Source organism: Lethenteron reissneri, chromosome 12 (genome assembly GCF_015708825.2).
Source record: "Lethenteron reissneri isolate LAM-NWPU_2019-01 chromosome 12, ASM1570882v1, whole genome shotgun sequence".
NCBI lineage: Eukaryota > Metazoa > Chordata > Hyperoartia > Petromyzontiformes > Petromyzontidae > Lethenteron > Lethenteron reissneri.
The window spans coordinates 10152589-10167879 of record NC_083790.1 but is presented as its reverse complement, the minus strand read 5'-3'; the positions used below and the strand labels follow the sequence as shown (position 1 = coordinate 10167879).

Here is a 15291-nt window from a genome sequence, read left to right as displayed (position 1 = left end):
CACACTCGCATTTGCCGCATGATGCTGCCCTCGCCTATGTAACTGGCCGAATGAATTTGTTTGTAATTGAGATGACAGCGCGTACATACACACGTCATAATAAACGTTTTTGGGTTAGATCGCGTTATTTATAAATGTGTCATAAACCCTCCACCACCCGACACGGCCAATCAATAAAAAATGTGTCACGTTGACAAAAGACAAATAGTTCACTACTTTAGCCCACTGGTGTGTTGACTGTGTAAAAGCAATGCGTTGTTAAAGTACGTTCTCTGGTTATTGCTACTGGACGGTAATTCCAATGCATAAATACTACACACCTGGTGCTAATCTTAAACAGAAAAAATAACCGCATGCACATGTCCAACAACAACAACGTTACACAACACTCCCACCCGTATAAAAGACCAAGAATGTCTCATAAAAGGTGCAAGTTCATATGAACACTCAAAATATGTTTTGCAGTAAATGATGAATACCTTTCTGCACTTGCCATTTTCCTCGAAAGATTCCACGTCAAAATATAGACTTGACTTGAAAATATGCGTTACTGCATTGATAACTTGCTGACCAAAAACTGTGTGCTGCAGAGAAGAAGATACTATGGTATCCTGGAGAGCCACTTATGTCCCAAAATGTGTTATGGCCCCGTGTATAATTACTTTCATCATTTCGATTATGTTAACTTCCTCGCCTGATATACAGGAGGTCATGGGTTCGATCCCAACCCTTCACACCTGTATGTGTTTTCTCCCCGTAGTCATATGGATTATTTTTCTCTGGGTCCTCCGGTTTTTCCCTCCACATTTAGAAATATGCATTTAAGAGTATTAGGCCTCTATACATTTCCACGCGATAAGCTACTTCGATGGGTTATCATTTTTGATAGCGAGGTCGCATCTGAAAAAGAGCTATATAGCTCAGTGGGCCTTACCTGACAAAATAGCTTAATAGTTAAGTTTAATTGGCATGATTTAGAGATACCATAAAAAAACATTTTGATATTCGTCAGAGTTTATGGACACATTGAAAGCCGTAGATGTTTAACAAATAATGATGACATGCTTTCTTGTTAAAAAATAATAATAACAGATTGTTATTTTGGGTCATTGCAACGGTTTCACCATTTTTGTGTGTGCCCATCAGGAGTCGCAGAAGTCATCGTATGATGGTGCAATGCACAGTGAATCCAACGCATCAGAGACTCTGGTCTCGGGCGACAATTTGCAACACACCTCGGAAGGTGGCCAGTCCGAGCCAGTGTCTGTCCATCCTACCTCATCCCCACACCCGACAGAAGACAGGTACCCAGAAGTCCATTGTCGAATCCAACAAACAAATAAATAAGTAGAAAACTTTGCACATCCGCCAATAACTCTGTGGCCTATAAAGAGAAAGTAAATAATAGGCGACGTTTTGTGCAATGGCCCTCCTTCATAGCAACAAATTTCAATAGCCAGCGATACCTGAATCGATCCTGGGCTTCCCCGAGGTTGACTTTACTTGATGTAGTGTGCAAAAACATCAGCATTGGCAGTATAGAGGTGGCTGGGCATGATATTAGTTACATCACCTGCAGTATAATCCCGGTGAACTGGGTTCATTTCGGACCTGTCTTAGGCCTCCACCCCTTTAACCTTAAACAAGTACCTCATACGATGTGTGAATATCAGCAGGTGGTGGGGGGGTTGGGGTGGGGCGCGGTATTGCCCGCTAATGTCACTTGCCCATACGGTCTATAAGGCTAAATGGGGGATCTTTGTGTCTTTTTTAGTGCAATAGAGAAACTTGGGATGACGAGCACCCTGGGATATGGAGACTCGCCAGCCACTCAACCGTCCACTGTCGAGTGCAATGGTGCAGGGGAGGAGGGCAGCCCGGAGGTCGTGCTCCCATCTCCACCCATCCCTCCCAAGATTTTCGACAGGTACCGTCTCTACTGTGAACACGCGGTGCCCTTGTTTGCGCGTTGTAGATGTGGACGTGACCGGGTGGTTGAGAGGGCTCTCTCTCTACGGGATGTCTGGCAAAAATATCACCAAGCTGGAGCATATAAAAAATTCTCTGGCACGTGTCCTGACGGGTACCGCAAGATCTGACCATGTGCCGCCAGTGCTCGTCGTGCTGTATTGGCTTCCAGTTGCCGAACGAATATACTTTATAAGATCGTACTCGTGACACACAAAGTGCTTGCCACAAATTAAGCATATTACCTTTCTGATCTCAAGGAGCACAAACCATCACGCAAACTCCGGTCATCCTTGCAGAGGCTTTTAGCTGACCATCGAACAAATACTATCACCGCATTGTGCGCTTTCAGATGCGCTTCTGCAGCCGTCTGGAACACTCTTCCGATATTATGAGCTATGCACTTTTAAATCTCGATTGAAAACGAATTTCTTTAGAACTGCTTTTGGTATTTAGTTTGTTGTCTTCTCCCCGCACCTCCGATTAGCACGGTTGACTACGTGCGGTGCGAAAAAAGTTAAACATACAGACAGGCATACATTTCACCCATGTAACTGGAGGGCACTGGCATAATTGTTTCTAACCTAACATTGAAATTAACAATAACATGTTGAATGATAACAGTTAAGAGACAAAGAACATGTTCTTATTAAAAATAAGAATTTAAATAACATTAAAACAATGCCGCGATACTAATGTACTTTACGAGATGCGGTCATATGTAAGATATATTATATCCTGACAAAATCTATATTCATAAGTAACGGTCAGTAATTTCAGTTGTTAAATACATATATGTTTTGCATTCAACTATGGCTTTGAAAAATGATTTCCAAATTTATTGGCGATTTTCCTAATTCGTATTTTTCACAATTCTTTTCATGATAATTTATTTATGGTGTAACTGGGAGTGTCAACATTATAACCGTGACAAATTGCAATGATTAGAAGACTTATGGTAGGATTAGAATTTATTCTGTGTGCACTGCAGTCGAATAACTTTTTAGTAAAATTAATTCGCATTTAAAGTAGAGCAACTGATGTCACAATAATGTTGTCTCATCACGAAACTTGATATGTTCTTGTATCGTGAGTAAATCATACTGTGTGCGACCCCTTAGTCATTGCACCGAGCCGGCACGCTTGAACGCCACAGATTGTATCCTGACAGCCACCTGACCTCTGTGTGATGCAGCATGACACTGGGCTCTGAGCACTCAACTTAGAGTTGGAAGGGGTTGTGAGTTCAAATTCTGGTCAACAATCGACTCGGGCAAATAAAATGACAAAACAGGAAGACCGAAACAGGAGGATTTATTTACAAATCTGGCTTAATCGCCTGATGAAGCTGGTTGTAATCACCAACAAAAGGCCGTACTCTAATTGTAAATGTTGTGCGTTTACTCTCCAACACACCGGTGTGAAGTAGTGACTAATTGGCACGTGTTGTTCACGTGACAAACCTTACTAATTGGCTGTGTTGGGTTGCGATGGGTTTAACGACACATTCATATTTACGCAACCTAACCCAAAAAACGATTGTTATGGATAATAGTGGTTGCGAAGGCTACATGTTAAACTGACAACCGCTTTGTTGGAAGTCAAGTCTGTGGCCCCTACCTGTGATTAGCCAGGTTGCCCTGTGCATAAAATCTCACCAATGACTCTAAAAACACATTGTTCTCTTGCAATAGGCACCAAATAGATGCCTATTGCAAGGCATCAAGTCTGCATTAAAGACACAAGCTTGTGGTAAAACCTGCAAAGAACATGATTTGATAATGTTTGCATTGTCCTTGGAACTGATTGGCCTACACCAGAGACCACCTCATTTATGGCCTTGTCTCACCAGTGTTAGATCACAGAACGCCAAAAGGTAAACATCACAAGGACAACGCATACATTATCAAAGCACGTTTTTTTGCATGTTTTACCACAGGTTTGTGTAGTTAATGCAGACTGGATGCCTTGCAATGGGTGTCTATTTGGTGTTTAATCATCTTAACACCTGTGTTATTGCCTATTGTTTTTTCATCATCTTGATACCGGCAAAAAGGGTCCCATAGATAGTTTCCTGTTATTGTATTCTTATCTGTCTCCCAAGAGCTCATTTGGTAGATTGACGCAGAGTGAACCACTCTTGTGCACACCTGCTTCCATCACAGTCCAGTGATTGTGTAAAAATATGTTCACACATATGTTGTCTATATATCTTTGTACCCTGGCACCTAATTAAGTAATTTAAAGTAATTACACCCACCATGGCCTCATAAAGATAATAAGTAAACACCGGTAAATGATTATTAGACAACTAAATTTGTATTAAACAAATTCGGAAGCAAATTACACTTCCTTTCAGTTCTGTGGCCGTCTGGAACGCCTTCTGCAGCCTTCTGGAATGCTCTTCCTTCCGATATTGGGAAGCCACTGGAGCTACGCAGATTTCAATAATCTATATTAAAAACGCGTTTCTTTACAACTGCTTTTTGTGTTTAGTTTGTTGTCTTCTTCCCCCGCCGCAACTCCGATTCGCCTGGTTGGCTACGTACAGTGCGAAAGAAGTTCAACATACATACCGTGAACATAAGTGCGTCTCACTACTGTATCTAGAACCACGACGCCCCCCTCTCTCTTTTTGCATCATGTGCACGTTCAGGTTGTCGACACATTATGCAAAGCAGCCCCCAGTGTCACTTCCTGTTCATTTGCAAAGAAACTTCTGGCTTGTTGAGAAATGCTATAAAAAATAATATTTCATTTTTTTTTACACAGCCTGCAAATATTGTCAATCCTATCTTAAGAATGGAGGATATAATGGTAATCTACACTTTATGTTTCGGCTTGCTGGGACTTGTTGATGCTGTATAGTGTACAGTGTGCATTTATTAAATTCAGCTACGCTTTAAAGATAAATAATGTCCAATTGCAAAATACATTGGACAGGAAATACTGAGGACGTTTAATGGGTGGAATTGAGCACAATTGACAGACAAGCAGCCCTTCTATTATTGAGAGTATGAGTTGAAATCCCAGCCAAGATATATACAAAGGCCTAACATTATTATCTCCCCTATGTAATTAAAATGAGCCTCATCTCTTTATCAGAAGTAAAAAATATAAAAGTGGTCACTGTCTGAGCAATACATAATTTTGACTACTAAGGACCAGCGTGATAAATTATCATTACTTTTTTCAACTTTTAAGGGATTACAATGTAAAGATGTTGCTTCTGAGAGTATGTATTAGCCAGTAGTGGTAGTGGCTATGTGTCATGAAGATTGTTACATATTGCAACACCTGCAAGAAATGTCCATTCTCCTGTTGTGGTGTATAGGCAAGGATCTTGACACGAGTTGACATTATTAGCACGGTTGGCTATGTACGGTGCCAAAAATAAGTTCTACATACATTTCACACAGACTCGTCTTGAAGCAACATTTGCAAGTACTGTACAGTACTATAAATAGGCAAATAACTTGACATGCAGGAAAAAGAGAACTGAACACTGCTGCATGTATTGGAAAGAAACCTTTTACCCACAGAAGAGAAATTAAACATTAATCCAGCCTTATAAATAATTGCTCTGCGTTCCTGTGGATACAGTTGAGTTAATTTAAATGATAAAGACTGCTTTTGCCATTGGACGTTTTCCACACTCAGGCTGAATAAACATTCTCTCAGACTTTGCAAAGTGGTGCCAGGCATTTTATAACAATGTCCCATTTAATGATCTTAAGTTTTTCGCATTTGTTGGCCTGAGCCTCAAAAAATTTAATGTCAGGAAATGTCCTGCCTTTACGGAAAAACTCATTTGAACGCTTATTCCTGTTTTTACCCCCAATCAATGAGCAAACTGAAAGTGTGCCAGTGGAAACACCACTGTAAAACATAACTCAGATACCAACTGTGGCTTAGACTCTTATTAGTAAGCAGCCTTTGTTTGGCGTTTCATTTTTGACTTGGCTCAGTTTCGTATTAATGGATTTAAACTAGACCCAAAGCCCTACATTTTTTACTTTGGCACAGCCTTACAATACTGGACAGCCAGTGTCAGGACAACAGCGCAGCTTTTGCATTCTCCTGCATGGGCTCACCAGGTATATATATTGTACTACTGGGATGTACCCGGCGTTGCCTGGGCGAAAAAGACACACACACATCGACCCACGCACCCAAACACATCGACTTACACACACACATCGACTCATACACACACACATCGAGTTGCACACACAAACACGGACTTACACACACACATGGACTTACACACACACTTGGACTCACACGCACACATCGACTTACACACACACATACTAATGGACTTACACACAACAACCGCCACCGCCATTCGCCACGAAGTGGCAGTGACGTCACCACGACGCTTGTGCCAGGCCATGTGCACCTTGAGGCCACATCGACCCACACACACATCGACTTACGCACACACAGACATCAACCCACACACGCAAACACATCGACTTATACACACAAAGACACATATGGACTCAAACACACACATCGACTTACACACACACATCGACTCGTACACACACACACATCGACTTAAACACACACACATATGGACTTACACAAACACATGGACTCACACACACATCGACTTACACACACACATACTAATGGACTTACACACACACATCGACTCGCACACACATACATGGACTCGCACACATAGACATTGACTCACACATCGACTTACACACGCACGTCGACTTACACACACACATACATAGACTTACACATACACACACATCGACTTACACACACACATACTAATGGACTTACACACACACATCGACTCACACACACATACATGGACTCGCACACATAGACATTGACTCACACATCGACTTACACACGCACGTCGACTTACACACACACATACATAGACTTACACATACACACACATCGACTTACACATGCACACACATAGCGACTGACACACACAATGTTTTAAGGGAGCTGAAAATGTGTGTGTGTGACCTTGTGTCTACACGAATGAAAATTGCCCCCTCCAAACACGTGTGAGTTGGTAGGGTCCAGAATGCGCGTATGCGTGCTTTGGCGCGTGCCGAGCGGTGTGTGTGTAGTGAGTCCAACTGAGTCGCAAACGTTATCTTGGGAGCAACACTATTTATTACGTAACTTTAACACGACATCACACAATCTACACTCGGGTCTCGAATGCCCATCTAACCACGCTACGGCAGAACTAGACACGGTTCGCTATCCCGGCCCTGCACCACAAGCTGGGTCCCGCACTGCGTGGCTAGAGGCTTCTTCTCCCCTACGTGGATCTTCTTCACACCAGCACACGAAGAACCCCGAGCTCCTCACGGGGCCCCGTTATATCTCCCTGGGCTGGGGCTGGCTCCGCCCTTCGCCCCGTCCACATTCCAGATCTCTGGAGCTCTTTCTCGAAGGCTCCCGAGAGCTCTTTTAGACCATGTGACCACCCAGCGGCCCCCGTCCACCGGTAGTCCCCCTCCAATATCATCCGGTCACGTGTCAGCAGGTCAACCAGCGTATCATGCCCCAAGGTAACCCTGACTGGCTGACACTCCCTCTCGCGCCCCCACCGGGAGCCCACACCGCACACTGCTCGTGGTGCCTCCGCGCTGGCCAGCGCTCACCCAAGCCCCGCTAGGGCTGGTACTACACCCCATAAGCGGGCTACACGTAATGTCAGCACACTATCCACCGTGGCTTCGTAATTCCGGCACCACACAGTGACAATCACAGTCACTACATGTGTAATCAATAAATAAATAATGCAACTGGTAAATCATTTAATATTAAATAGCAGTAATAGCAATGAGTGAACAGTAATGTTAAATGTTTTAAGGGAGCTGTAAATCTGTGTCTTACCTTGTACACTGTCCACATTAATGAGAATTCCCCCCCCACCGAACGCGTGTGACTTGGTAGGGGCGAGCATGCGCAGACGGGTGCTTTAGCGCGTGCTAATAAATAACCTAAAACAGCACTAAATCGCTAATTAAACTACTTTAAAGGTGACGGGCACAAAATCGGAATAGTGCTGGCTCAGCACGGGGCTTATGGCGTGGTACCTGGATACTTTTTTTAAACGTGAACCCCACGGTTTGCAAGCCAAATCCCTTGCAAGTTTCAGCCACACACAGACAAACAGACATAAAATGACATGTATAGGTAAGATACGAGATATGATAGACTCGTGAGGCCAGTGTCATTGGAGGTGCCACGGTGGCGAGATTTTAACTGCCTCGTCGGGTATATAGGAGGTTGTGGGTTCGCTGCATATCCCTGACGCCTGTATATTTGGAGTTTGTGTGTGTCTCTCACCTGTGGTCGTGTGTATTTTCACTCCACATTTAGAAGCATGCATTTAGAGTATCTGGCTGGTATGTATTTCCACGTGATAAGCTACTTCGTTGAGCTATCATTTGTGGCCAGGTCGACGTCTGAAAAAAAGCTACATAGCTCAGTGAGCCTTACCTGGTAAAATAAAAATAGATAATAGATAGAATAGTCATTAGCATTCATCTCTTGAAGCCAGCACAGCGCATGAAGAGGTGATGTGGCCACCTTTCTTTCCCCATTGCTAATGCTCACACATAGAGGATGCCTCGCACAGGTTTGTATTCCAGTTGCAACTATTGAGAGACAAGGGTGGAGCAAAAGAAATGGTGTTAAACACATCATCCTCTTGTGTATTGCACCATCCTGAATATGCGCTCGCAAACTCTACTTGCCCAGGCAAGACCATAAGGCTGAAAGTTGTGTCCTCTGTCTCTATTGTAATCTACAAAACGTGAGTAATAAAGATGATGATGAACACTGATGGTGAATTACAGTGGGTGGTGGTGGTGTTAACTCGTTTTTGTGCCAGGGTATGAAGCTCTTGTGTGTTGCCAGAACTCGCAGCCAGTCGCCTATTGATGTCCTCTCTTGGCAGCTCCAGCAGGGAAACTGAAATGCCCCCCGATGCCCCACGGATCGAGGATAAACCCCGCTCAGAGGACCCAACAGACCACGTGGAGGGGCCGGAGAAGGAGCTGCCACCAGTTCTGGCCACGCATGAAGAGAAGCCCCTGGTAGCGTCCGTTCAGCTGGAGGTGGCACCTGAAGCCAAGCTTGATGGCACGAAGGCTGAAGAGGTAAGGGAGGGGGGGGGAGGCATGCTTCTCAATTTGGCCGAAGTTTTTCCTTTCATCTAAACCTTTGGTGAAAACACGGAAAGGTGTAAATCGCCATTGTGACACGTTAGGATATTTTGGTAAAGATGTGTATCTTGTGTGAATTGCCTTTTTAATATTGAATGTTTAAAATTAGCTAGACTTGGTGGTGCATGCCTCTGAGCCAGTGTTCTTCAATGCAAGGCCCGGGGGCCACTAGCGGCCCTTGGTGGCTTTAGTGTGGCCCCCGACAATACACAAATGTGAAAAGACACCCATCATGCTGTCAAACCCAATGGTTTCAAATGTGTGGCGGCCCTCACACTGTTGATGTCTTATCAGCGAAAGTACCCCCCCTACAAAGACTGATTAGTGATGAACACTGCTCTAAGCCATCAATCGCATTGAAAGGATGTTTGGTGGATTGTACGAATTGAGGCTTATCTTATAGATCCCATGAAGTATTGGAATTTTTTACCAAATATTCAGGATATCATAGTAGTTGAGCATCACCACATTGCTGTTTTTAGTGGGGAGACACTTTTCGCCATAGGTCTGTCTTGCAAAATATACTCGATGGTTCTCAATACGGGACACTGTTAATCTAATTGACTGATTATCTTTCAATGCAGGAGCCCCGCCGTGCCGACGCGAGCACTCCTCCGTTCAAAGACGATCGGCTGGCCCCCAAGGACGCAGAGAGCGAAGATGGCGAGGAGACAGCGGCGGGCGACGAAAAAGAGGTCGCTCCCGCAGCAGAGGAAGGAGAGCCAGCGACCCCCACGGAGGGCAGCAGCGCCGCCACCACCCAGCACGTCGGCGACCCTGCAGGACACGCACCCCGGCCCCCACGAAGACATCCCCTCCTTCGACGAGTGGAAGAAGAAAGTGATGGAGGAGGAGAAAGAGAAGCAAAGCAAGTATCTCACTTGCCCTGCCCTCGTGCCCGTATTGCACATCAACGTGTAGGCGGAGGAGGGGGGGGTCCGTGGGTCACGATAATTTTGGATGTAGCGGAGGACTTTGGGTACGTAGGAACAGAGCTGATAATTCTAGGTTGGCGAGGGAAAGAGCCCGATATGCATTCCAATAGCAGGACAGGTTTTCATGTACTACAATAATTCGTTTTTTACCAAACCCATGTCCCCCCATGGACTTTTGTGAGTTAATTATTTCAGTGGCATTGATGCAAGACAATCAGACTCTGTACTGGTTTCCACCGTAGTGTCTCAGTAGCAGAGTCAGGCTTGCTCGAATTAATGTTGGAAAGCATTTTCTCTTAAAATATGGGTCCTAGTTCGACGCATAATTATTTTGTACATACCACTAAACAATCGATAGCAGTGTTGAGGAGAATGTAAGTATCAAATTGGATAAGCAAACAATGTCTTGTTTATATATCTGTTTCTCCACTTAAAATACAAAAGTATTTTTTCCACAACCCCCACCCGTCATCAGAACCAAAGAGTATGATTCCCTGTATATATCTAGGATGCCTTTGTGAGTCTCACATTTTTGTTTTGGGCAAAATCCTGCATTAAGGTGTTTTGACAATTCAAGTGCTTATTGAACAGTTCCTCTGTAGGACGGAGCGCTGTTGAGTTTCCCATAATTCTGGACACGTTTGATACCGGTTTGATGATGTAATAAGCATAACCCCTGACCGAGATTTAAACAATATTCTGATTGCTACTGCAGTGCCACCTGGCCACATCGCAGACGACGGTGCTTGCAACATCTCCATTTGTTTTTTTCCCGTTTTACAATGGCAACGTGGCACACGACTGCCCTTTGCCCGTATATTTTTCTCTGTTTTCACCGCAATTTATCTGAAGATACCTCGCCCTTTACCGGATAAAGGTCTCTCATGGGAATGTTTACACATGACTGAAACTCCCCACACATATCTACACTTGGCCAAACAGAATGACCCAGTATGCAGGACGTTCTTGGGTTTGATCCCGACCCCGATGATGCTTGTATCTTTGGAGTTTGCGTGTTTTCTCTCTCCCAGTGGTCGCGTGGATTTTTCTCCGCGTCCTCTGGTTTTGCCGTCCGCATTTAGAAACACGTTCTTAGATTGTTTGGTTGCTACTATAAATTTCCACATGATAAGCCACTTAGAGATGAGCTTTCATGTGTGGCCAAAAAGGTAAAAACTCAGATGGCTTTACGTGGTCAATAAAATAGTTTTTTTTTTAAGTATGGAGTCCCTTTTACAGAAAGATAATCAAAAGTTCACAAGCACCTCTTATTTAACAGTACATTGCTTACATTTATTTCAGTTTGACTACTAGTTGTGTTGGCTTTTACTCATAGTAATTTTTCTCGACTCGTCTGCCTCAAAGGCAAACTGTACACATAATTAATAAATCAAATGTCACTGCCATCTCGCATTTGCTCAAAGCAGCAAGCAGAGAAATTCTCTGTTTCCCCCCCCCGCCCTCCTTTTCCCGCAAGCATTATTTAGTTTTTACTTTGCAAGGACAAAAAAAATTATGCAGTTTAGAAACGATTACCTAATGTGAAATGTACGTTGGTATTTTACAGTCTTGCTCATCCTCACCCCACTTCACTCGTTGAATCTATGAGCCGAGGCGAGCGTGCTTTTGTTTTAACTTAATTCTAGTCATTGTCTCGTCCAATGTGCTGCCGTGCGCATTTGCAGGTCAAACCTTACAAAGCGTTGACAGTAGCCTCCACCAAGTGAGAAAGACCCAGAAAAATCTCAACAACTACGCGTCTGTGGAGTGCGGAGCGAAAATTCTTGCAACAAACCCTGAGGCTAAGGTAGGGTGCCCCACCACCCCCAACCCTCTCTCGGCTCCATCTCTCGAGTTTCCCAGGCGAGTCGCAGTTGCCTTCATTTGTCAGCATCAGCGCAAGGCGGTTTGCCAGAAAAGTCTTCCTTTAGGTTTTGCGTGCAAGGCGTGCCTGTCGGTTTGATTCAAAGTCATGCGTCCATTTTCTGTTGTTGCCGGTTACTTCACGGTTGTGTTCTTCGGTAGGACACGAGGATATTTTTTGCGCGCGTGTGTCAAAATCCATGAACGCATTGCCGGGGCAGTGCCTTAACGCTGGTCCCGTGAAATATTCTACCCCTCCACGTTAAGGGTTTTCCAAATGTCTGATATGAAGGTGCGCATGATGTATTAGTCGGCTTTGTAATACAAGTAGCCTGCGTTATATAAGTCCACTGAAATGAACCCCATGAATTGAAAACTGAAAAGGAGTTTTTTTTCGAAAATGGAATTGTTTGTAGATGTTGAATGACCTATTTTCATGTCATGTAACAGCCTCTGCCCTGTATTGGGATTTGGTTCCAAATTGCAAAAAAGTAATATCTGGTAGTGTGCACAGAAGTTGTTTTTACGTGTACAATGTGAAAATGTGTCAAGTCTTACACTTTAACAAAGACTGATTTATTTAATAAAAAAATGTGAAATTGGATGTTTAAAAACCCTTCTGCCTGTGGCATGATAGGTTTGGTATAACAATAACGAATAATGGTGACATTAGACACAGCTGATGCCCTGCGTTGTGTTTGCGATGTATTTCTAGAGCACTTCGGCAATATTGATGGAAAACATGGACCACTACATGCTCAACCCATGCAGTGCCAAAATATGGTGAGTTTATGCTGTGGGTGTGATTCGATGGACGAACGACAGAACCACGGCTATTTATAGATATATATATACATAAGGGATGTATTCCATAGTTTTAGATTGGTCTAAATAAAATCTGAAAAGTGAGCCTTTAAATTTCAAATGATCCAAAAATAGTTTTTGTTTCGGAAGTGACATCCCAGGAAGTGATGTCACTTCCATGCTACTACTTCCGTGATTTTCCCACCAAGTACTGTCACATGCCATCATTTAAATAATACGTTATTAAATTATGGAAATTTAAACATGTTTACATGCAATTATTGTTTTACTGATGGAACGTTGTTATAATTTAAATGTAGTAATTAATGTTTAAAAATACATTTTTTAGTTGGGCCTAAAATTCCATAAATCGAATATTTGAAATAATGAAAAAAAAATTCATCCCTAATAGACATTCATATACACACACACGTAAAAAAATAGCTTATAGTATTTTCCATGGGCAATCCTCAGCCAGTGGCGAAAATTCTCATGACAGGAGGACATTTTATTCATAGCACAACCACGGTTAACTTGACACAAAGTAGTACTGCTTTTATTAACCCTGGAGATCTGATGGGTCGAGTCAAATATAGACTGAGATTTGAACTTGCGACTTCCCCATTGTGAGCCAACCTCTGCCCATAGCACCACCAGCTAAGTGACATTGCAAATAAAGAGTCGCATAGTGTTTGTAGCAGCTCGTTAGTGACACTGTTCAATCTGTTGAGGACGACGCTGTTAAATTTCAGTTGAAAATTGTGAGACACGGCGCTGGTCATCCATGTGCTTGGTTCATGTAAAAAATATTTTTCTTCATGGACTCATGCATGTATGGCCGTTATTTAGTTCAGTTGACACGGCCGCATACATTGCGCTGACCCAACTGCATTGACATCCGTCATTACGCACCGTCACAATGTGGAGAAGCAATTAAAGGGTCGCGTGTTGCACTGGACGCACCCCCCTGCAAAGCTTCTGCCGCACAATTGACCAATCGGGCGCAGCGTTTGCCAGTAAGTGTCAAGCCAATTAAAAATGTCCACGCTGAGGTCTCATTGGCTAAGCCTGCAACAGGCCATGCATGCGGAGTGTGTTCCACCGGCACGGAAGACTCTTAATGTGTCTCAAGCAAAGGAATCAAAATCAGAATGTTTATTTATACTGGAGGAATCCGATGAGCTATGAAGTTCTTTTCACAGATATCCGGTAGGGAATGCCAACCGCCCCCTTCCTCAGGGTGGTGTGGTGAAATCATCGTGCGAGCTTTTATTACTTTGTGAAGCCTGCCAGGTCATGCCTTGGGGTTTTAAGGAGGAACATATGCAAAACTTGCGAACACTGGCAAATACACTGTTCTGCTTTGCCTTTTAGTAGATGGGACGTTTCCTAAAAATGGGGCTATTTATGACAATGCTTGAAAACTTTGCAATGCAAAATACAAATGTGTAGGTCATTGCGTGCTAGTGCTGTGCTCGGAAATTTGTACGGTTACCCACCAGGCTTTGTGCATGAGAACCATTAGTCATTAAACATTTCCTATTTGCTTTCTAGTTACAGCGTGTACTGTCAGCTTATTTTAAAGTGTGGATATACACTGATTTGAAAATAACTACACTGGCTACAAACTTGAACATCTGGTTTAATCACAGGCGACTGCCACTTCAGATGCAATGCACAAAAAGCAAATGCCTCTGATGTTGTTTAAATATGCCTACGTTATTGTGTTCAACACAGTGCGAAGTGTTGTTTAGACTTTAAAGTCATGGTCAGTGTTGCTGTCATAGAGCTCTAGCTACATCACTGTGAATGTCACTCTAGTGTGACTAGTGACAGTAACACAGTGATGTCGCTAGAGCAATAGTGTAGCAGGTTAGCGTACTGTGCTACAAACCCTGCGACCCGAGTTCTATTTCCGCTCATGGTCAACAACAGTGACGAATATCTGAACAAGTCCTTGGCCTCCCCTAGGTCGACTCATCCTCAAATGAGTGCCTGGTGCAGTGTGTAAACATCACCACTGGGGAGACAAAGGCAGCCGGGCGTGGTGCTGGCCAACCACCTCCTCGTGTCCCGTGTCGGCCTTCATAGGTGCTACTCGTGAATAAAAATTACCCCAACAGTCTGTTCAGGCTATACGAGGGATCTTTGTCTTTTAGTGTGCCCTAAGTTTGACCTTGCCTGTCATATAAACCACCTAAACCCTCATTAGTATAGCTTTAAGCTCTTAGCAGACAGTCTGGGACACGTTGCCTGGCTGTATCTTCTAGAAAAGAACTATTTGTGCTTTGTGTATTGTCTTCCCTCAAATCAATCTATACGCACACAGCCGTTTGCCAATCACCTGCTGGATGAGAGCTTCCTCAAGCTGTGCCTTTGGCGGGTGATATTTTATCGTACTTCGCCAAGTTGGCCAGTCTGGGTTTGTGAAGGTGGGGTGCATAGACGTAAGACCATATAAGTACAGCACAACAATGGATTTTGCTGCACTGCCCTGT

General features: G+C 43.7%; 1 protein-coding gene across 4 annotated transcripts in view; it reads left to right on the top strand.

The window, feature by feature from the left end:
- Window positions 1-12772, top strand: part of LOC133341879 (uncharacterized) — a 56247-nt gene extending 43475 nt beyond the window's left edge. For all 4 annotated transcript variants that reach the window (XM_061550691.1, XM_061550690.1, XM_061550689.1 and 1 more), the window contains exons 4-9: window positions 1147-1304; window positions 1775-1927; window positions 8924-9125; window positions 9776-10059; window positions 11812-11933; window positions 12705-12772. In XM_061550691.1, coding sequence (XP_061406675.1) covers window positions 1147-1304; window positions 1775-1927; window positions 8924-9125; window positions 9776-10059; window positions 11812-11833 — 819 coding nt within the window. In that variant the 3' untranslated portion in view covers window positions 11834-11933; window positions 12705-12772. The remainder of the gene's footprint in view (window positions 1-1146; window positions 1305-1774; window positions 1928-8923; window positions 9126-9775; window positions 10060-11811; window positions 11934-12704) is intronic.
- The last annotated feature ends 2519 nt before the right edge of the window (window positions 12773-15291 follow it).